This window comes from Heterodontus francisci, chromosome 7, assembly GCF_036365525.1.
Source record: "Heterodontus francisci isolate sHetFra1 chromosome 7, sHetFra1.hap1, whole genome shotgun sequence".
NCBI lineage: Eukaryota > Metazoa > Chordata > Chondrichthyes > Heterodontiformes > Heterodontidae > Heterodontus > Heterodontus francisci.
The window spans coordinates 44,388,825-44,412,026 of NC_090377.1; the positions used below are offsets into that span (position 1 = coordinate 44,388,825).

At 43.2% G+C, this 23,202-nt stretch overlaps 1 protein-coding gene across 19 annotated transcripts in view; it reads left to right on the forward strand.

The window, feature by feature from the left end:
- Positions 1-23,202, forward strand: part of LOC137371950 (nck-associated protein 5-like) — a 693,455-nt gene that overhangs the window by 467,794 nt on the left and 202,459 nt on the right. For all 19 annotated transcript variants that reach the window (XM_068035093.1, XM_068035090.1, XM_068035092.1 and 16 more), the window contains 2 exons: positions 10,100-10,168; positions 22,336-22,374. In XM_068035093.1, the coding sequence (XP_067891194.1) occupies positions 10,100-10,168; positions 22,336-22,374 (108 nt within the window). The remainder of the gene's footprint in view (positions 1-10,099; positions 10,169-22,335; positions 22,375-23,202) is intronic.

The following is a 23,202-nucleotide window of genomic DNA, read 5'->3' on the forward strand; positions in this document are numbered from 1 at the left end:
GCTTCTAGCAAGCGTAAGTGAGCCGCATTGCGAGCATGATTGATATTCTTACATTGGTTGTTCGTGTAATTTTTAGTACAGTCGGGATTGTTTATTAAATGCTGTCCAATCGCAGAATCACATCTAACGTTAAATGTTGTGTTCTGAGTTTTGCAAGTACAGGCTGGTTGAGTACTCTGCCTATTGCAAACAGCTGAAGGGATGTGCTGTTTGATAATGATCTGCCAATCATTGGGACGTACAGCCTACGTACCGGCATCACACAGGCACTGGAATTGATAGACCATCTTACTCACTTCTGTGTTAGGCAGAACGTCTTTTTGACTGTTAGTGGAAAATACTATTTGCACTGCATAGTAGCAGTGCAAAATGTGCTTCACCTGTTGCTCAAATTTTTGAGATAAATTACCCTGGAAATGTAAGGTGAGGTAGACCGGGCACTTGTCAGGTCTGAAAATGGCAGCCTTAAGCCCATTTGTGAGTATACATGATACACAATGAGCAATGATCTGATCGGGGTAGCCATTATCCCGCAGGATAGCTTTGTTTCGCCCTATTTCAATGTCAAGCTTGCATAGTGAGCAATAGGCTCAGTCCTTATTTAGGAGATTGCCAATTGTATAGCACATGGAGCTGTAGGAATCCCAATGCGTATACTGACCAGTGAAAGTAGGCTTGCAGTAGACAGTAGTAAAGAACACATTAGCAGATTTCTCAACCAGCACATCGAGAAAAGGGAGCTCATTAGACTGCTCCATTTGAAAGGTGAACTTGAGCATGGGATGGAGCACATTGAGGTGTGTAAGGAAATTCTGACATGCATCTGCAGATCAAATATAGCAAACATATCACCTACATATCAGAAACATGCAAGGGGTAGGAGGTTAGGGGTCATTCCATAGAAAACGGATTTCTCATGGAAACTGACAAAAAAGTTAGTGAGAGCTGGGCCTAGAGGGTATCCTGTGGCAACTCCATCTTTTTGGCCATACATGGTGTCATTAAAGCTGAAAACTTGTTCTTTACTCATTCATGGAATGTGGGCGTCACTGGCTATGCCAGCATTTATTGCCCATCCCTAATTGCCCTTGAGAAGGTGGTGGTGAGCTGCCTTCTTGAACCGCTGCAGTCCATGTGAGGTAGGTACACCCACAGTGCTGTTAGGAAGGGAATTCCAGGATTTTCACCCAGCGACTGTGAAGGAACAGCGATATAGTTCCAAGTCAGGATGGTGTGTGACTTGGATGGGAACTTGCAGGTGGTGATGTTCCCACGCATCTGCTGCTCTTTTCCTTCGAGGTGGTAGAGGTCGCAGGTTTGGAAGGTGCTGTCTAAGGAGCTTTGGTGTGTCGCTGCAGTGCATCTTGTAGATGGTACACACTGCTGCCACTGTGCGTCGGTGGTGGAGGGAGTGAATGTTTGTGGATGGGGTGCCGATCAAGTGGGCTGCTTTGTTCTGGATGATGTCGAGCTTCTTGAGTGTTGTTGGAGCTGCACCCATCCAGGCAAGTGGAGAGTATTCCATCACACTCCTGACTTGTGCCTTGTAGATGATGGACAGGCTTTAGGGAGTCGGGAGGTGAGTTACTCGCTGCAAGATTCCTAGCCTCTGACCTGCTCTTGTAGCCACAGTATTTATATGGCTACTCCAGTTCAGTTTCTGGTCAATGGTAGCCCCTAGGATGTTGATAGTGGGGGATTCAGCGATGGTACCGCCATTGAATGTCAAGGGGAGATGGTTAGATTCTCTCTTGTTGGAGATGGTCATTGCCTGGCACTTGTGTGGCGTGAATGTTACTTGGCACTTATCAGCCCAAGCCTGGATATTGTCCAGGTCTTGCTGTATTTCTGCACGGACTGCTTCAGTATTTGAAGAGTTGCGAATGGTGCTGAACATTGTGCAATCATCAACGGACATCCCCACTTCTGACTTCAACTGCACAAGTTGCTGAGTTCACAAGTTCAATGAATACAGATTCAGAAAATGATGGCGTTTCCAGATGGAATGACCGCTATGGAATGACCCTTAACTGCCTATCATCTAGTACTGAACAAGGAGTCCATGACTAACACTCATCACTGGACTAAAACTCCTTGTGACCAGTATAATTCGTATGCATCATTACTTTCATCCTCTTCCTTAGAATTCCCTTCGTCATTTTGAGGACCCTCCCTCTCCGCTTTGGGCAGTTCATCGCATAATGATACTTTGAGTCACACCTGAAGCACCTGTTAACTGTTCCTGGGATTCATTTGCCCATTATTGCCGTTTCAGTTCTGTTTTCTGCTTTAATAGCCAGATCTGCTAAAGGTGCTTTCATCCTCATTTTGCCTGTCTTTAATCATTCTGTTCTATTGACGCCTGCATCCAGTATCTGGACCATTTCAAAATCTAGCAATCATTGAGTCTTCTATTCTTTGTGTCACTGCACATGTCCCATTTGTACCATGAAGGCTGAAGGAAATGACTGTCCCCAGGATTTTTTTCAAGGCAACAGACATCTGATCCAACAGGGTTTCCCCCTCGGTGAACCAAACACGTGTTAGAACAAGTAGCCTGTCCATATGAGACACTTTAGCACAATCCAGTAATTTAAATGCTAGTACTGATCCAGGGATCCCCAAATTGAATTTTGTTGATCTTTTATAAAATCTGTTAAAGTCCATGATGGATTCTTCCATGAAATGGCCATCTGTTTTCAGAAATCTATCAAAGTCTGAACATGACTCATGTATTTACCTGATCATCTTTCTTGTAGATTTCACCCAAGAACTCTAGTCGCACGTCCAAACTTTCATCACCATTCAACTGATGGGCATCCATCTCACAAAATGCTTTACTTTGGATTTTATTTCTTGTTGGAAGTGACAATGCTAAGGCCATACCTTGTTTCTTTTTTGCGAGGGATGTATCCCATATCCACTTCATTCTACCATTGGTTGTATGGCTCAGACTCTGAGAATATTGGAGGGTAATCATACACTGACAATTTACACTTTCTGCCATTTATCACAATGGCCACTAGGATTTTAGTTTGCTGTCTGAAAGTTTTTTTTCTTTTAGTTTCTAACCTTTACCTTTAGGCAACCATTTTCTGCTACCATGTTATATTCCAGAAAACTAATTAGTGGAAGATAGAACTGGAGCCAATCTTTACACATATTTATAAGCATTTCTTTACAGAGTTACACATTACCAGCTAACCCACTTTCAGTCAGTGTCTATTTATAGGAGCACAGGTGAATCCCCAGTTACTACCCACCACTTATGTACAATTACACACAATTAATGTACAATTAGCAGCTATGCACATTGGGCAGGTCATTCTAACTGCTTACTTTTTTTTTGGACACGTTGGGGTGACGAGCTCTGATACATTTCTGATACACTGAGACTGACAGCACTTTGGTTAAGTGTAGTGCAGTTTTAGTGACTTTTTGTTAATTTTGTTATCAATCTCTAGAAATCTCAGCTACCCCAAAATCAGGTAACTTCAGGCCATTGTTGCACCAAATATTTGGAGGTAACTCCTCGCCAACTTGCTTTTTGCACAAATACAGGAAACCCACCCAAACTGGCCTTTTGCATGAGGGAGCAGCTATGCAAATGAGTGCAAGGGGGTTTCTGTGGACATATTTTGGCAGCAGCACAAATGATTGAGGAAATGTGTGCGTAGCAATGTTTTGGCATAAAAATGGCGTAAATGATGTGCAAAATTCCTTGGGGATAAAATGGTGCCACTCCGCTTTTACACTGTAATTATGCCAAAACTTGGCAGGAAATCCAGACCACTCAAACTGACAGCATTGAATCAAGTTTTTGAAGCTATTAAACAAAAGAGTGCTGAAAGAATTACCCTGCCTTACATTATTTTTCCAAACTCACTGAGCCAAAGCCTTGTACCTTCCCATCAAGCAATCCCACGTTGTATGCAGCTGGTTTCTGTATTTCCATTGACCATTCTGCTTTGGAGCTGTTGTTTTTAGGAATATAATTGTTTCCTTAGTGTATAAATTATATTCAAGAATTTATAAGCACTAATATTTAAGATTTATTCACAATATTGTGACTTAAAGAGGAAATCAGTGCAATTTAACAACAGAAATGCCCTCTAGTAGTAAAAATAAGAACTCCCTTCCATAATCTGTAAATCACATCAACTGTACAGAAACCAGGTGCAGCTTTGATGATGTAAATGCATAACATTCATTAAAGATCTTGCATTTCACTTTATAATGAAAGTTCACAATGCACACAATATTCACAATGCACTCCAGTATCCTGAAGCGCCATGAATATAACTCTATTAATGACACACATTTTAATCCATACGGACCAATACAGGTTGCAGAGTTTTAGGCTAAACTGAACTGGTCAGTGTGATTTCAAGCATAGTTGCCTTAATTTTGAAACCCAGGGAGCAAGCCATGGGTTTTTGATTGCAGTATTAAAATAAAATTGTTTGAGCAGATCCATTTCATGTTCAGACGTGTTTGAGCTGACCTGTTTTATTCAGGTGCAATGTGTTGTGCTTTTTTTTAAAAATGTGGTGAATTCGTGCCTCGGATAAAGCAAAAGGTGACAGCCCTACTAATGTGACTAGCATTGATAGTAAGCATCCAGACAACCCATAAGCTCAATCCCAGCAGAGCCCAGATTGAATCTGCTTTCATTCTGAGAGACAGGATAAACTGTCAGTGAGAAAGGCATGGATTAATCAAGGATAGTCAGCATGGATTTGTTAAGGGAAGGTCTCGTCTGACCAACTTGATCGAATTGTTTGAAGAAGTAACAAGGATGATAGATGAGGGTAGTGCAGTTGATATGATCTACATGGATTTTAGCAAGGCTTTTGACAAGGTCCCACATGGCAGACTGGTTAAAAAAAAAAAAATCCCATGGGATCTTGGGAAATGTAGCAAGATGGATACAAAATTGGCTCAGTGGCAGGAAACAATGGGTAATTGTTGATGGGTGTTTTTGCGACTGGAGGGCTGTTTCCAGTGGTGTTCTGCAGGGCTTAGTACTGGGTCCCCTGCTTTTTGTGGTATATATTAACGATTTGGACATAAATGAATGGGGCATGATCAAGAAGCTTGCAGACGACACAAAGATGGCCATTTGGTAGATAGCGAGGAGGATAGCTGTCGGCTGCAGGAAGGTATTGATGGTCTGGGCAGAAAAGTGGCAAATGGAGTTCAACCCGGAGAAGAGTGAGGTGATGCATTTGGGGAGGTCAAACGAGGCAAAGGAATACACGATTAATGGGAAAATACAGAGAGGTGTAGAGGAAGTGAGGAACCTTGGAGTGAATGTCCACAGATCCCTGAAGGTAGCAGGACAGGTCAATAAGGTGGTTAAGAAGGCGTATGGAATCCTTCCTTTATTAGCCAAGGTATAGAAGATAAGAGCATGGAAGTTATGCTGGAACTATATAACTCATTGGTCAGGCCACAACTTGAGTACTGTGTGCAGTTCTGGTCACCACATTACAGAAAGGATGTAATTGCATTAGAGAGGGTACAGAGGAGATTTACAAGGATGTTGCCAGGACTGGAAAAATGCAGTTATGAGGAAAGATTGGATAGGCTGGGATTGTTCTCCTTGGAACAGAGGAGGCTGAGGGGTGATCTGATTGAAATGTACAAAATTTTGAGAGGCCTGGATAGAGTGAAGGTGAAGGGCCTATTTACCTGAGCAGAGAGGTCAGTGACTAGGGGGCATAGATTTAAAGTGATTGGTAGAAGATTAGAGGGGAGATGAGGAACATTTTGTTTTCACCCAGAGGGTGGTGAGGTCTGAAATTCATTGCCTGAAAGAGTAGTTGAGGCAGAAACCCTCAACTCATTCAGAAGGAGTCTGGATATGCACCTCAAGTGCTGTAATCTGCAGGGCTATTGACCAAATGCTGGAAGGTGGGATTAGATTGGGTGGATCGTTTTTGGCCGGCACAGACACGCTGGGCCAAGTGGCCTTTTTCTGTGACGCAAACTTTCTCTGATTCTATTATTCTATAACTGTTGAAAATGATTTTCAAATTTCTTATTTGTTTGCTTGGTAAAAGGTTTCACTGATCATAATGGAACCAAAGCAATAACCTGAATTTTCACCACGGAGGTGGAAAAACAGGAGCTGGGTCTGTTTTTGGGTCAGAAACCTGCCTGTAGTAGGAAACTGATCAAAGTTCAGATTTTCATGGCGGAGGGCAGGTTTCTTGTCCAATTAGAGCCAGTAGGGGTGGGAATGGAGGTGGGTCACCTTCCAGCATTTGGATACCTCGTGGCAGCCATCACTGAAGCTGCTGGTTGTCCTGAGCGTGAGATCTGTGATTTGTGCCAAAGTCTTCCACAGCAGAAGATGGAAGCGAAATGTCACAGGCGGCCAGAGGCCTGGCACCCAGGGCAGCGCAGTCCCTCACCCCATCGATGCCAACTTGAATCCAGTGCTGATGTCTGTGAGGGAGAGTAGAGAGGACCTCTTCCTGGAGGGTGGCAGGAGGAGGCCACCTTGTCGTGCAGCAGGGGCACCTCTCTGTTTGGCGTCATCTCCCTTCGCCTCCTCTTCACTTTCTCCTGATCCTGCTCCTCCCCTGTTGAGCTGTCTCTTTCCAGGGCCTCACCGTGCTCAATGTCCATACCTCTCTGGAGGGCTAGGTTATGGAGAGTGCAGCAGACCACCACAATGACAGAGACCCTTGCAGGAGGATATTGGGGGGCACCACCCAACCGGTCCAAGCACCAGAATCACATCTTCAGAAGCCCGATTGCCTGCTCAATGGTTGTCTTCGTGAGCAGGTGGCATTAGTTGTATTGACGTTGTGTCGCTGTCTGTGGCTCTTGCAGAGGGGTCAGTCGCCATCACGTCAAGGGATTTTCCTTGTTCCCTGGGTATGACCCACGCATTTTGGAGTGAATATCTGAGGCAGCTTGGTCTGGCAGAGGATGAAGGAGCACTTGGAGGGAGCTCTTGTGGTCACAGACCAGTTGAATGTTGAGGGTGTGGAAGCCCTTCCTGTTGATGGATCTCGCTGGCCGGTCACTGGGTGCCTTGATTGTCACATGGGTGCAATCGATGATGCCCTGTACCTAGGGGAATTCAGCGATGGAGGAAAAACCCAATGCCGCCTGTCCCTGTGAGACCGGGTCTTTTGTTAAATGAATATGCTGTCCAGCTCTGACAAAGAGGGCATCAGTGACCTGTGAGATGCAGTCCTGTGCAGCCGTTTTTGAGATGCCACTAAGGTCTGCAGCTGATCCTTGGAAGGAGCCAGAAGCGAAGTTGTTCAAGGTCACGGTGATTTTGACGGTCATTGGCCAGGCATGGCGACCCATGATGTGAGGTCTTTGGTGACGAAGGTCCTGATGTCAGTGACCATCTGTCTAAAGAGTCATAATCTCCTGCGGCACTGGTTCTTGGTTGTCTCCAGGTAGCTCCGTCTTCGGCAGTCGATCCTGTGTTGAGAATTTGGCCTCCGTTGCCTTCCTGCTCTCCTTTCCTCTCCTGTGCCCTCTTGACACCTGGGGTTTTTCCCTTCCTGTGGAGGGTGTTGCCGCTCATTGCCACTAGGCCCAAAATCTGGCATTCAAGCCCTCATTGCCAGCTGGAGCTTCTTTCTGCTTAGGTGGCCGTCCAGTTGTCCTTGGCAGCCTTGTCCCCTGCTCTTCTGCCCCTGTGATACCGGGGTTGCCGACCCCATACAAAGCCTGGGCTCTGAGTGCCCATGCACTCTCCCTGCCACCTGTGCAGCACCAAGGGCAGCCCCTTACCAAGTGCCCAGTCTCCCTTTGCTCCACTGACCCTCTTATGGGGCCAGGGTGATGCTTTGGGGAAGCCATCTCTGGCTCCTCACTCTTTACTCACCTGCCTTCAGCTGGTCAGTTTCTGAAGGAGCAGGTGAACTGCCCACCCCTTTTTAAAAAAAAAAAATTAAAAGGTCAGCCTCTGACAAGCTCTTAATAAGCTTCTAAACTGTGTTAATTGGCCTTAGTTGGAGGGAGAGCTGGTTTCTTGCCATGCTTTCCCCTGCGCTGCTCATTATTGCCGGCACTGGTATCTGTAATATCAGGGTTACTATACTCTTTGTACCAGATAAAGATAGTAGTCTGCGGGTTAAGGTAACTGGAGTTTATTTACAGACGTCTGTCATCTATGGCTGCCACTACAATACTCCTCACACGAGGCTCTGTACGATCTGTAACATCACATCCTGTAATGATGCTTACAGTCCATTTAACAAATCTACCGAGCAACAACCTGCATCACATTATACTGCAGGATTGATGCCTCGAAATCAACACACCGCCCGGTGCCGGTATTTTTGGGTCGCACCCCCCCCCCCCTCCCCCACCATCACCTCCATCCGCATCTTTGAGGGAGCTGAAAATTCAGTCCCTCATGCAGCTGTAAAGAAACCAACACACAAGCCAGCTTTGCATTGTACGATTAGAAGTGGATAATGTGATGAGATTTTTCTGTACTTTCCATACACAACATTGTGTATTTTTATTCAAGTATTCGAAAAGTTTAGCAAGCCGATCTTGTTCACTATCAATTTGCGCATGATTTTAACTTATTTTACACTTTGGTGTTTTCTTCTGTTCAGACCATAACTTTTCACTTAAAATAGTAATCATGAAAACATTAGAGGAGTTGGAATTCAAGTTCCCCTTTTTTGGTATTTTAACAGAGGAATGCAAATGCTCCCTGTTTATATACTGGCCACTGCCTTACCCAGAACGAGCATCACTTTCTGAAAAGTCTCAAACCATATGTTGACTTAATTCTGAATTGGAAATGCCTTTGCAGCTGATCTTCAGTGAATAGTCTGGAGAATTTCTGAATATGTTGTCTGATGGTATGCATTTAGTGATCAGTTCTTCATTTGAAATCGGGGTGTGATAAAACAAGAGTGTTATAAATTTAGCAAGAAACAAATTCCACGTAAGTCCTTTATAATTGTATTTGACCAAAGCATCTCAGAACTTTTGTTTTCAGGCACATGGATGAAGTTCACAATTGTTTCATAAGTTAGTGGAGCACATTTGCCACTTCTGACTGTATTAGGTGGTCTTTGCAGGATAGTGTTTCTTACTGTTAACATTCTTCCTATCCTGTATTTCTATGATGGCATGTTTATCACATCAAGTTTGACTAAAAGTTGTTACTGCCCAGCTTTTCCAAACAAAATTACAAATATTCCTTCCTTCATAATTTTAAAGACCTTTTATAAATAGTGATATAATGGAATTGTGATAGAACAGTATTGTCCAATATTTCAGTCACTATAGCTAATTAGGAGTTCAGATATGGTTAATTACATTTTTGATTTCTAAATAAAAATGAGTAATGGACACTGTAATTGGGCATGTGATCCCAGTATGCATATTCACATATACATACTTTAACCTTTTGTGGGTTTGTTGATTTAAAAAAAAAGGCAAGATGAAAAGCGGAGTCGTAGAGTGATTTTTGATCATTGTGATGCTTTACTTCCTTTGTTATTGCTTATTGGTTAAAATAGTGTGTAACACTGTGAACATGCTGGACATAGCAGCAACATTGTAGGGAGAAGGGAGCTGTCATCATGATCAGCTCATCAAATCAAAATAATTGCTACAGACCAGCAGAAGAAACCAAGCCTAACCAATAACAAGCAGCTGCAACATGATACGTCATGGCAACGGGCAGGGAGCATCCAACCATGTCCTGGATGGAGAGCAGTGGCTGGTCTGACACATCTCATGCAAGTCTCTATTCTCTGATGAAGTCAAAAGTACCGCTCACAACTGTTGGACAAAAATCTAGAAGCTGCTCTGAATGTGTTGTGGTCTGATCAATTAATTCCAGAATTCCACATTTCAGTGAAAGAGAAAGACTGCAAAGTATTGCAATTGATGGTGGTAGATGTTAATTCCTTACACACAATGCAGGTAAATATGCTGCATGTGTCTATCTAATTTCCACAAATAGCACATGTGGCTAAAACATCATCACTGTTGCCATACCTGTGGCTGGTCAGTGATTTTTATTGGATGACACTCTGATAGAATACATCCTGAATTTGTATTGATGTGGATTCTTATTTGAATTTTATTGCAGGCAGAGAACTCGGCTTTAGCTCTGGAAAATGAGCATCAGAGAGAACAGTATGAACGATGCCTTGATGAGGTAAGATGAGGCAACTGCAGAATATTGTGAGATTATGGTGCTTCTGTGAACCATTTACTTTCAATAATCAGCATTTCCAGAAATATTTCTGATTAGTTCAATTTATATATGTGAAGTAAGTTAAGAGCAATCATCCATGTCATATGCTTTTAGACCTGGTATAGCATGGTTTAAATACAAACTGAAAATTTTCTTCAGTTTCTCCAAACAACATGCTTAATTCTAACCTCAGAAGAACTTTCCTATTTTTATGAATGTAATCTGTTTCTTACATTTCATTTCCTCCTTGCCTGTCTGAATGAAATGGGTAATTTTGTTGTAACTCAAGCTTATGGGCAGTATTGTTTAGTGAACTCCCATCAACTGGAAACAGGCTGAGATTGGCCAAACTTGATTAGACGCCATGCAGCTGTCACATAGGAGTCTTTCATTCAAGCAACCTGGGCTAGATTTTAACACAGGTCATACAGCAGAAAGATAATGTTTTAATTCACTGCTCTAGCCACAGTCTTACAAGTAGTTTTATTAAAATTAATGCTCTCAACCATGAACAAAATGATCTCATTTACTCTGAATTTAAAGCTCACTTGATGCACAGTCCACAGTGTAGGAATTCTATAATCATTAGTTTTGACTTAAAAATGCTCTGGGCACAGTGTATGTGATTGCATTTAAATCTGTTGCCATTAATACTTTAATGTCTATATTGTTGTGGATTTTAATGGACTGAATTATTCTCATTTTGCTTTTGTTTTTTTGGTTGCATCACAGTCATGTACGTGCATTTTCTAGCAAGAGCACCTAGACAGCACGAATCCTGGTTTGTTTTTCCCCTCGCTAGTCCAGAGACAGTGGCCGGAATTTTACATTGGGCGGGAGATCCTGGCCATCGGCCGAAAAGTCGGGGCGAGCCTGCCTCTGCCAAGCCTGGGAGCCACACCAGGATTTTACATGGCCCAGGCCCTTAATTGGACTTTGGCGGGATTTCCACCTCCCTGAGGCAGAAAGCCTCATTTCCAAGAGCTGCCAGCCAATCAGTGGGCCGGCAGCTCTCAGTCCCAGCAGCGCCACCGGGAGTGGTAGCCCTGCTGGGATTGCACCCAGCCAACAGCAGGATCGTGGACGTTGGCCCAGGAAGACAGGTAAGTTTTGGGACCTCGCTGCGGACAACTGGCCGGGCCCTGGAAAGGCAAGGGGGGGGTGACTTTATTTCAGTGGGGGCGGTTGGGGCTTTGGGGATGCCCTCCATGTGGCACTGGGTGCCTGATCAGGAAGGCCCCACCCCCAATCCCGCAAGGAGGCTGCCAGGTTTTACCTGGTCTAGGTGGTCCCCCCAGGTGTCACTGGATGCTAACATAAGAACTAGGAGCAGGAGTAGTCAATTCAGCCCCTCGAGCCTGCTCCGCCATTCAATACAATCATGGCCGATCTCATCTCGGCCTCAACTCCACTTTCCTGCCCGTTCTCTATAACCCTTCAACCCTTTACTAATTAAAAACCTGTCTATCTCCACTTTAAATTTACTCAGTATCCCGACATCCACCACACTCTGGGTTAGTGAATTCCGCAGACTCACGACCCTTTGAGAGAAGTAATTTCTCCTCATCTCTGTTTTAAATCTGCTACCCCTTATCCTAAAACTATGACCTCTTGTTCTAGATTGCCCCACCAGATGAAGCAACCTCTCTACGTCTACTTTGTCAATCCCCTTAATCATCTTGTATATCTCAATTAGATCTCCTCTCATTCTTCTAAACTCTAGAGAGTAAAGGCCTAAATTGCTCAATCTCTCTTCATAAGACAAACCCCTCATCTCTGGAATCAATCTAGTGAACCTCCTCTGAACTGCCTCCAATGCAACCACATCCTCCTCAAGTAAGGGGACCGAAACTGTACGCAATACTCCAGGTGCGGTCTCACTAATACCTTGTACAGTTGCAACAACACTTCCCTACTTTTATACTCCATTCCTTTAGCAATAAATGCCAAAATTACATAACAGATCATCCATGTGCGCTACACAGTTGGTCAGGCCAGCCAATACCTGGTTTTACCTGGCAGCCTTCTGTCGGGCCTAAGGCGCCTGCCGGCCGCTGGTGAAATGCCGTTTCTCGCCACTGTCACTCCAGTAAAATTGCAGATGGGATGGGAAGCCATTGGGAATGGCACGCACGCCCCCCCCCTCCACCCCCCCCATCTCCCACTCACATTTAGGCCCTCGACTCACAATATGCCCTAGTAGGTTACATAAGCTTTAGCAAACTCTCTCTTTGCAAGATTTACCATGAGCTCAACCGAATATAACCTTCAGAAGAGGGCTTCTAACTGTTCTAGGTGGTCCCACCAGGTGTCTCATTGTACACTAACAGATCATCCAGGTACTCTACACAGTTGGTCAGGCCAGCCACTACCTGGTCCATCTTTGGAAAGTGGCTGGGGCTTTCCTTAATCCAAAGGGCATCACCCGGCACTGGAATAAGCCATCTGTGGTGACAAAAGCCGAGATCTCTTTAGCTCAGGAGGTTAAGGGAACCTGCCGGTACCCTTTTAACAAGTCTATTTTTGTTATGTAGGCGGCATTTCTTACTCTATACAGTTTTCCAGGTAAGGAATTAGGGAGGAATCAGCTCTTGTCACTGCATTAATCTTTCTGTAATCAACGCAGAGCTTTGTTGAGCCATCAGGTTTGGACACCAGCACAAGTGGGGAACTCCAACTGCTCTGACTGGGCTCAATCAATCTGTGCTCCATCATATACTGAATTTCCTCTTGAACTTGGGTCAGTTTCCTGGGACAGAGGCAATAGGGATTTTAGATTAGATTAGATTAGAGATACAGCACTGAAACAGGCCCTTCGGCCCACCGAGTCAGTGCCGACCATCAACCACCCATTTATACTAATCCTACACTAATCCCATATTCCTACCAAACATCCCCACCTGTCCCTATATTTCCCTACCACCTACCTATACTAGTGACAATTTATAATGGCCAATTTACCTGCCAACCTGCAAGTCTTTTGGCTTGTGGGAGGAAACCGGAGCACCCGGAGAAAACCCACGCAGACACAGGGAGAACTTGCAAACTCCACACAGAGCCCAAAAATTAAATATGACCTGAAGAGTATTTGTTTTATGGGGGATATCTCGCCTACATCCACATCGTGTAGCGTTAGGGCTGTGCACCCTGTTTTGTCCCTGCAGATCCCTTTAGCGCTGTGAGCAGCTTTGTTAGGTCTCCTCTCTCTTCTGTGTTTAAATAGAAGATTATGGTGTCTAATTTCGCTAACATTTCAGTGTTAGCTAACCGGACAGTAAGGGGTTCGATTTGGGAATCCTCCTGGCCTCCCTCAAACTCGTCTCACTGTTCCTTTCGCCCTCCTCTTTCCTGATGGCCTGACAGACTTGTGCTTGTTTGTCCCCTTCCCAGCTATGATACCATTTTAACATATTGATGTGGCACAGCCCTTGCTTTATCCTATGATCTGCAGTGTCAGTTATATAATTCAGCTGGCTAATTCTCTTTATTACTCTGTATGGGCCAATGAACCAGGCTTTCAATGGTTTTCCCTGAATTGGTAATGGCACTAACACATGTCTCCGGGCTGAAATGTTCTGGCCTTGGCATGTTTATCCGCCTGCCTTTTCATAGTTGTCTGGGAGGTTTTTAGGTGTTCCTGAGCCACCACACAGGCTCTCATGAGCCGTTCTCGGAACATGGAAATGTAGCCTAACGGGGAAGATTCATCCTGGTGACCCAAAAACCTCTCCTTGATTAGTTTTAGAGGATCTCTTACCCCCTGTCCATAAACTAATTCAAAGGGACTAAAGCTAGTGGACTCATTGGGTGAGTATGTGGTAGCAAACAGAAGAAATCCCAGCCCTTTGTTCCAGTCAGCGAGTATTCATAGCAGTATGCCCTGATCTTTGTCATTAGGGTCTAGTGGTATCTTTGTGGTAGGCTGAGGTCTTGAGCTGGGTTATGCCCAAATTATCCATGACTTTTTGAAAAATACTGGACATAAAATTTGTGCCCTGTCCTGACTGGATCTCAGTGGGCAGCCCATATCGGGTGAAGAATTGGGTTAGTCCCTTCACCACTACCTTGGCAGAGATAGTTCTTAGAGAGATAGCCCCTGGAAATTGAGTAGCCACATCCATAATGATGAGAAGATACTGGTAGCCCCCTTTTGTTTTTGGCAGGGGCCCCACATAATCTACCAGCACTTTGCTGAATGATTCCCCAAAAACCAGTATGGGAAATAGGGGTGCAGATTTTATTGCTGGTTGAGACTTTCCCACAACCTGGCATGTGTGGCAAGTTTTACAGAACTCCACCACATCCTTGTGGAGTTGTGGCCAGTGAAAATGCTGTCTTATGCGGGCTTGGGTTTTTCTGATACCGATATGTCCAGCCATTGGAATCTCGTGGGCTATTCCCAATATTTCCCAACAGTACCTCGGCAACACCTCTAACTGGTGAACTGTGGACTTACTCGCTTCACTTGAGGGGTATGGGGTCACTTTTCCTCTGGACACAAAATTCTGGTAACCCTTAGGAATTTTGTTAAGTTTTCCTGCACTTTCAGTGGTAGGTTTACTGGGTTTAACTACTGCAGTTAAAGCTACAGCCTAGTCTGCTGTGCTTTCCATCAGGGCCCCTTTTCCTGCACTGGTCTAGTATACCCTGACTAAACAAATGGGTTTTCCCCGTAACTTCCAGCAGTCAGCTCGAAGGTAACCTGCCTTGTTACAATGGAAACATACAGGCTTTCGGGCCTCACTCCTGTTCTCAACACCTTCCATTTTGGCCTGAGGAGGGGCCCCTGTGTTTTGAGCTCTTCCTTCTTGCTCATGGCTGTTCATCCTCCTATCACCCTCCCACCTTCTATCCTTTTCAGATTTTTGGAGGCGACTAGGGAAGGGTTTACCTTGGGGCAAGGGCTTGTGAATAAGTGTATAATCAGCCAGGATTGCTGCCTGCCTGGCTCTTGGAACCTTTTGTTCCTCCATATGGTTTCTTATGGAAAGGGGAAGCGTGTTTTTGAACGCTTCGGGGAGGATCACCTCTCTGAGGTTTTCATTGTTGATCTTAAGTGCCCCTATCCACTGGTCAAAAGCAAGCTGCTGAACTCTTTTAAATTCGAGGTAAATTTGTTCAGGCTGCTTTTGGTGGGTTTGGAATTTTTTGCGGTATGCCTCCAGCACTAGCTCAGATGCGCCCAGGATAGCATTTTTAGTCATCTCATAGTCTGATGAATTCTCATCAGGCAACAGTAAATAAATCTCCTGGGCTTTTCCTGTTAGTTTGCTTTACAATAACAGTGTCCAGGTCTCAGCCAGCCACTTCAGCTGTTTTGCAAGCTTTTCAAAACAGATGAAAAATGCTTCCACATCCCCCTCATTAAACTTTGATATCAACTGGGAGAACTTTAAGAGCTCAGTACCCAGTCCTGAGCTAGGGGTGACCTCCTCACTAACAATGCCTTCACTGGTTGTATTCAGTCTTCCCCTAGTTAGTTCGAGCTTCTTTAACTCCCTTTCCTCCTCCTCCTTCTGGAAAGCTCTTTCTTCTCTTTCCTGAAACTCTCTCTGTTCTTTCTCCTTCTGGAATTCTAATTCTAGTATCCTCTGTTCTATCTGTATCTTATCTATGCCTGTCTCCGATTCTTTGGTGTCAAATTTAAAATTATTGGCCACAAGTTTGTGGTTTTCAGGCTTCCTAGCTTTTGGACCGATAGTAATCTCTAACTGCTCAGCTTCTTTCCTCAACTCTTCAACAGATAGGGCTTTTAACCTGGCCCAATTTACTTCCTCTGTTCTAGGAAGGTACTGGCCTCGAATGTGAACATTTTAGTACTCTAGCGCTGAAAACCACAAGAAAACCTGTACTGAAGCTTTTAACTTCTTTCTAGGGATCAGTTGGTTTCCCATTTGTCTTTGGGTTTGATCCCAGAGGTGAGCCCCCAAATTTCTGTTACAGTCAAGAGAAGAGGAGTCGAAGAGCTTCCCTCTTTTCCCTCTCCTTGTTTGACCACAACAGGTTTAGTTCTTTCTTAAAGTGGATGCACTGGCCAATTCAGTAGGTGTTTGATTACTTACTTGCTATGATCATAAACACCAATCGGACAGGTTTCCTTGAGTTTCACAAAGAACGAGGTCAACTTTATTGTACCTAAACTGAACTAATAAAAATAATAAACTACGCGCCAACTTTCTCTCTCTCTCTCTCTCACTCACTCTCACACGCACACACATACACATAGGTTACAGAGTGGGGAAGGTAAATTGGTTGAGTGAGAGTCCATAGAAAAAAGAGGTTTTTGATAAGGTTCTGCATGGGAGATTGGTTAAGAAGGTAAGAGCCCATGGGATCCAGGGCAATTTGGTAAATTGGATCCAAAATTGGCTTCGTGGCAGGAGGGAGAGGGTGATAGTCGAGGGTTGTTTTTGCGAGTGGAAGCCTGTGACCAGTGGTGTACCACAGGGATCGGTGCTGGGACCCTTGCTGTTTGTAGTGTTCATTAATGATTTAGACATGAATATAGGAGGTATGATCAGCAAATTCGCAGATGACATGAAAATTAGTGATGCTGTAAATAGTGAGGAGGAAAGCCTTAGGTTACAGGACAATATAGATGGGCTGGTAAGATGGATGGAGCAGTGGCAAATGGAATTTAATCCTGAGAAGTGTGAGGTGATGCATTTTGGGAGGACTAACAAGGCAAGGGAATATACAATGGATGGTAGGACCCTAGGAAGTACAGAGGGTCAGAGGGACCTTGGTGTACTTGTCCATAGATCACTGACAGCAGTAGCACAGGTTCATAAGGTGGTTATTAGCCGAGGCATAGAATATAAGAACAGGGAGGTTATGATGGAGCTGTATAAAATGCTAGTTAGGCCACAGCTGGAGTACTGTGTACAGTTCTGGTCACCACACTATAGGAAGGATGTGATTGCACTGGAGAGGGTGCAGAGGAGATTCTATGAAGAGAGACTGAAAAGGCTAGGGTTGTTTTCCTTAGAGCAGAGAAGGCTGAGTGGGGGACATGATTGAGGTATACAAAATTATGAGGGCATTGATAGGTTAGCTAGGAAGAAACTTTTTACCTTAGCGGAGGGGTCAATATCCAGGGGGCATAGATTTAAGGTAAGGGGAAGGAGATTTAGAGGGGATTTGAGGAAAAACATTTTCACTCAGAGGGTGGTTGGAATCTGGAATGCACTGCCTGAAGAGTTGGTCGAGGCAAGAACCCTCACAACATTTAAGAAGTATTTAGATGAGCACTTGAAACGCCATAGCATACAAGGCTACGGGCCAAGTGCTGGAAAATGGGATTAGAATAGTTAGGTGCTTGATGGCCAGCACAGACACGATGGGCTGAAGGGCCTGTTTCTGTGCTGTATAACTCTATGACTCTATGAGGTATACAGTCTGTGGCACTTGGTGATTCGGCTGGCTTCTAGCTGAATTTGGTGGTCCTGAGGCTTTTAGTTTGAAGAGGTAGATGACTGGTTTGGTGGGTCTCTTGTAGACAACGATGCAGATGATTTCTTCCAATGGGTTTCTGATTGTAGCTGGAGTATGCAAAGATGGTCAGTCAACAGGCAGAGTTCAAAGCTTGTAAGCTGAAATAGAGAGAGGGACCCCCACTTGGCTCTGCATGTGTCAGAGTCTAGAAGCTTCTCTTTGCTGCTGTAGAGAACCACAAACTTAAAACCGCAAATGGGGAAGTGCCTGTCACATGACAGTCACCCAGTGATTCAAACAGGGTAGCAGTGTTTCTCTTACTGCTAAAAAAACAGAACAGGTAGTTCCCTTGAACATCCTGGGTCTTGGTTCTTGCTGGGATGAGCAGCCATTTCGTCTCCACCTCACAGGCCTTGCAATGTAGGATACAGTGTTGCAAACTAGGTGGCCATCGTAAGCTACCAGCAAAGTCATCTTTTATGTCCTTTTAAAAATTTTATCAAAAAATATAAATTCAGATCTCCAGTCAGAGGATTAAAAAAAATTATCATTCAACAAAGCAAGTTGGTGTGACACTGCCCTTGACATCGAGGCAGCATTTGACCGAGTATGGCATCAAGGAGCCCGAACAAAGTTGAAATCAATGGGAATTACGGGCAAACCGAGCATATGAACATAAGAACATACAAATTAGGAGCAGGAGTCGGCCACTCGGCCCCTCGAGCCTGCTCCGTCATTTAATAAGTTCATGGCTGAACTGATTACTCCACATTCCCACCTACCCCCGATAATCTTTCACCCCCTTGATTATCAAGAATCTATCTACCTCTGTCTTAAAAATATTCAAAGACTCTGCTTCCACCGCCTTTTGAGGAAGAGAGTTCCAAAGACTCACGACCCTCTGAGAGAAATAATTTCTCCTCATCTCTGTCTTAAATGGGCGACCCCTTATTTTTAAACAGTGACACCTAGTTCTACATTCTCCCACAAGGGGAAACATCCTCTCCACATCCACCCTGTCAAGAACCCTCAGGATCTTATATGTTTCAATCAAGTCGCCTCTTATTCTTTTAAACTCCAGCAGATACAAGCCTAGCCTGTCCAATCTTTCTTCATAAGATAGCCCACCCATTCCAGGTATCAGTCTAGTAAACCTTCTCTGAACTACTTCCAATGCATTTGCATCCTTCCTTAAATAAGGAGACCAATACTGTACACAATACTCCAGATGTGGTTTCACCAATGCCCTGTATAGCTGAAGCATAACCTCCTTACTTTTGTATTCAATTTCCCTCGTGATAAACAATAGCATTCTATTAGCTTTCCTAATTATGTACTGTACCTTCATACTAACCTTTTGTGATTCATGCCCTAGGACACCCAGATCACTTGTATCTGCAATCTCTCACCATTTAGATAATATACTTTTTTTATTTTTCTTGCCGAAATGGACAATTTCACATTTTCCCACATTATACTTCATTTGCCAGGTCTTTACCCACTCACTTAAACTATCTTTATGCCTTTGTAGCCTCCTTATGTCCTCTTCACAACTTACTTTCCTACCTATCTTTGTGTCATCGGCAAATTTAGCAACCATACCTTTGGTCCCTTCATCCAAGATATTTATACAAATTGTAAAAAGTTGAGGCCCCAGCACTGATCCCTGTGGCACACCACTCGTTACATCTTGCCAACCAGAAAATGACCCATTTATGTCTACTCTCTGTTTCCTGTTAGCTAGCCAATTTTCTATCGATGCCAATATGTTACCCCCTACGCCATGAGGTTTTATTTTTTGCAATAACCTTTGATGTGGCACCTTATCAAATGCTTCTGGAAATCTAAGTACAATACATCCACCGGTTCCCCTTCATCCACAGCACATGTAACTCCCTCAAAGAACTCCAATACATTAGTTAAACATGATTTCACTTTCACAAAAACATGTTGACTCTACCTGATTACCTTGAATTTTTCTAAGTTACCTGCTGTCATGTCTTTAATAATAGCTTCTAACATTTTCCCTCAGCCAGATGTTAAGCTAACTGGCCTGTAGTTTCCTGCTTTCTATCTCCCTCCCTTTTTGAATAAAGGGGTTACATTCACTATTTTCAAAGCTAACAGAATCTTCTCCGAATCCAGGGAATTTTGGAAAATTAAAACTAACGCATCAACTATCTCACTAGCCACTTCTTTTAAGACCCTAGGATGAAATCCATCAGGACCCGAGGACTTGTCAGCCTTCAGCTCCAACAATTTGTTCAGTACCACTTTCCTGGTGATTGTAATTTTATTGAGTTCCTCACTCCCTTCCATTTCCTGACCTACAGCTAATTCTGGGGGATGTTACTTGTATCCTCAATAGTGAAGACCGATGCAAAATATCTGTTCAATTCATCTGCCATTTCCTTCTTATCCATTATTAATTCCACAGACTCACTTTCTATAGGACTAACGCTCACTTTGTAAACTCTTTTTAAAATATCTATATTAACTCTTACTATCTGTCTTTATATTTCTAGCTAGCTTTATCTCGTACTTTAATTTTACCTTCTTATTAATCTTTTCATCATTTGCTGTGTTTTATATTCTGTCCAATCTTCTGACCTGCCACCCATCTTTGCACAATTCTATGCTTTTTCTTTAAGTTTGATACTATCTTTAACTGTTTTAGTTAACCACGGTTGGCGGGTCCCTGCTCCTTGGAATTTTTCTTTCTCTTGAAATATATCTATTCTGTGTATTCTGAAATATCCCCTTAAATGTCTGCCACTGCATCTCTATTGACCTATCCCTTAACCTAATTTGCCAGTTTACTTTAGCTAGTTCTGCTTTCATGCCCTCATAATTGCCCTTATTTAAGTTTAAAATACTGGTCTTGGACCCACTCTTCTCTCCCTCAAACTGAATTTAAAATTCAATCATATTATGATCGCTGCTACTGAGGGGTGCCTTAACTACGAGGTCATTATTTCATCCTATCTCGTTGCACAATAGCAGGTCTAGTATAGCCTGCTCTCTGGTTGGCTCTAGAATGTACTGTTCCAAGAAATTATCCCAAAAACATTCTATGTACTCATCTAGGCTACCTCTGTCCATCTGATTTTTCCAGTCTATATGTAGGTTAAAATTCCCCATGGTTTTTGCTGTACCTTTCTGGCAAGCTACCATTATTTCTTCCTTTAGGCCCCGTCACACAGTGTGGTTAACGTTAGGTGGCCTGTACACCACTCCCACAAGTGACATCTTGCCTTTATAATTTCTCATCTGTACCCAAGCTGCTTCGACATCCTGGTTTCCCGAACTTAGATCATGCTTCTCTATTACACTAATACCATCATTAATTAACAGAGCCACCTAGCACAAAGGAAGTTGGTTGTAGTTGTTGGAGGCCAATCATTTCAGCCCCAGGACATCACTGCAGGAGTTCCTCAGGGTAATGTCCTAGGCCCAACCATCTTCAGCTGCTTCATCAATGAACTTCCCTCTATCATAAGGTTCCAAGTGGACACGTATGCTGATGATTGCACAGTGTTCAATACCATTCTAACCTCATCAGGTACTGAAGCAGTCCGTGTCCGCATGCAGCAAGACCTGGATAACATTGGGCTGATAAGTGGCAAGTACCATTCGTGCCACACAAGTGCCAGGCAATGACTATCTCCAACAAGAGAGAATCAAACCATCTCCCATTGGCATTCAATGGTATTACCAACACTGAATCTGCCACCTTCAAAATCCTGGGGCTATCATTAACCAGAAACTTTACTTGACCTACACTGGACCAATAACTTGTAATTTGATTTAGTCAGTTATACTCTGTGGTCTTCATGTCCTAGTCCAAGAGCTGATAACTGTAAGTATATTATTGCAAAGCTCTACAGCAACTAGCTGCCATTATAATAGATCCAGTAGGATATCAATATTTATCAAGAAACACTTCACTGTCAAGAAACAATCAGACTATAATTTTTTGTTCAGGAAACAAATTACAGTGTTTGTATTGCAATAAACAATTACCATTGAATATATATTGATATATTCCACACACATTATGCTCTCTTCAATATGTATTGCAGACCAAATATATTTTGAATTTTAGAAACATAGAAAATTTAAGACACAGAAGGAGGTAATTTGGTCCATTGTGTCTGTGCCAGTCGAAAAAGAGCTATCCAGCCTAATGTCACTTTACAACTCTTGGTTCATGGCCTTTTAGGTTTTGGTAATGTAGAGCATGGTAACAACTGATGATCTATTGACAGAGCCAGTGGGCAGTGGAAGAGTTAAGAGTCAGGGAGGTTGTTAGAGAGTTGAAGGAAGGTGGTCAACAGGAGCGGAGCATGCAACAAGCTATTATTAAGTATTTAAAGCACAGAAACAGGCATTCAGATCAACAGGTCCTTGCCGTTGTTCATGCTGCACACAGGTTCCACTCTTTATAGCCGCTGTCTGGGTAAAAATGTTTCTCCTGAATTCCCCATTGGGGTTGCTTGCCAGGGAGAGGGTGCAAAGCATGCTATAATGTTGGTTTAGCTCAAAGCCAACAACTGACAAAGACTGCCAGAAGAATATTAAATTGTGTAAGCATTTATGATTAACTATCATAAAATGTAATTTCATTGGAGATTGTGTGGGGCTTTGGAATAATGTAACAAATTGTTAATTATTCTATATATTTTTTTCCAAAGGTTGCAAATCAAGTGGTTCAGGCATTGCTTACTCAAAAGGTGAGACTATTTACTAACTCCCTACATACACCTACTCTAATTGTCATAAAGCAAACATACATAAGATTAAAAAGGGAATCACAAACTGAAAAAACGTGCGACATTCTGTGAGAGGGAATGAAAGTGAGGTTGAGAACAATACAAATGATGTGATGGGATATCTCTTTTAACAGCCATGATACTGATTATTTCATTACCCCAACATGAGCCCCGAGCAAAATCAGGCACAATAATTTCTAGAGATGAGTAAATCCTTTATTGTAAATGATGCTTCACTGGCATAGCTTGCACTTTAACAGGCAGCGGCTCGATTGGGAAAACTGAGGTTCTCTGCTGGTCATTTCTGATCTCAGTCAGAATTGCTTGTGGAGGAATTAAGCAGCAATGATTTGGCACTTCTTCTGAAGGGAGGGAAAATTAGAGAGGAACAACAAATCACACTCACCCACCTCTGATTCAGTAGGGCACAATAAAAGATTGAACTAGGAGGGGAAATTGTTGTCTACAGTATCGTCTTGTGTTCGAAATAAGAAAAGCTGCAATGCAATATTTATGTTCACTTGTTTAAAATAATTAACCATTATATGCTGTTGTCTGCAGTGTATATTTGTATGGGTTTTTAACCACTTTGGGGTGGTCTTATCAATTAATTAAACCTGCAGGGAGCAAAAAAAAAAATGAAATTTAACTAGTATATGTTCATGGCTTAATCCTGTGGATGAATTTTCAAAAAAAGAATTTTACACCTCAGTTTTAGAATTATTTGTTCCCTTGTGTTGGGTTCTGTATTATGCACTGCCCCTCTGACAAAACAATGATCTTGATTAA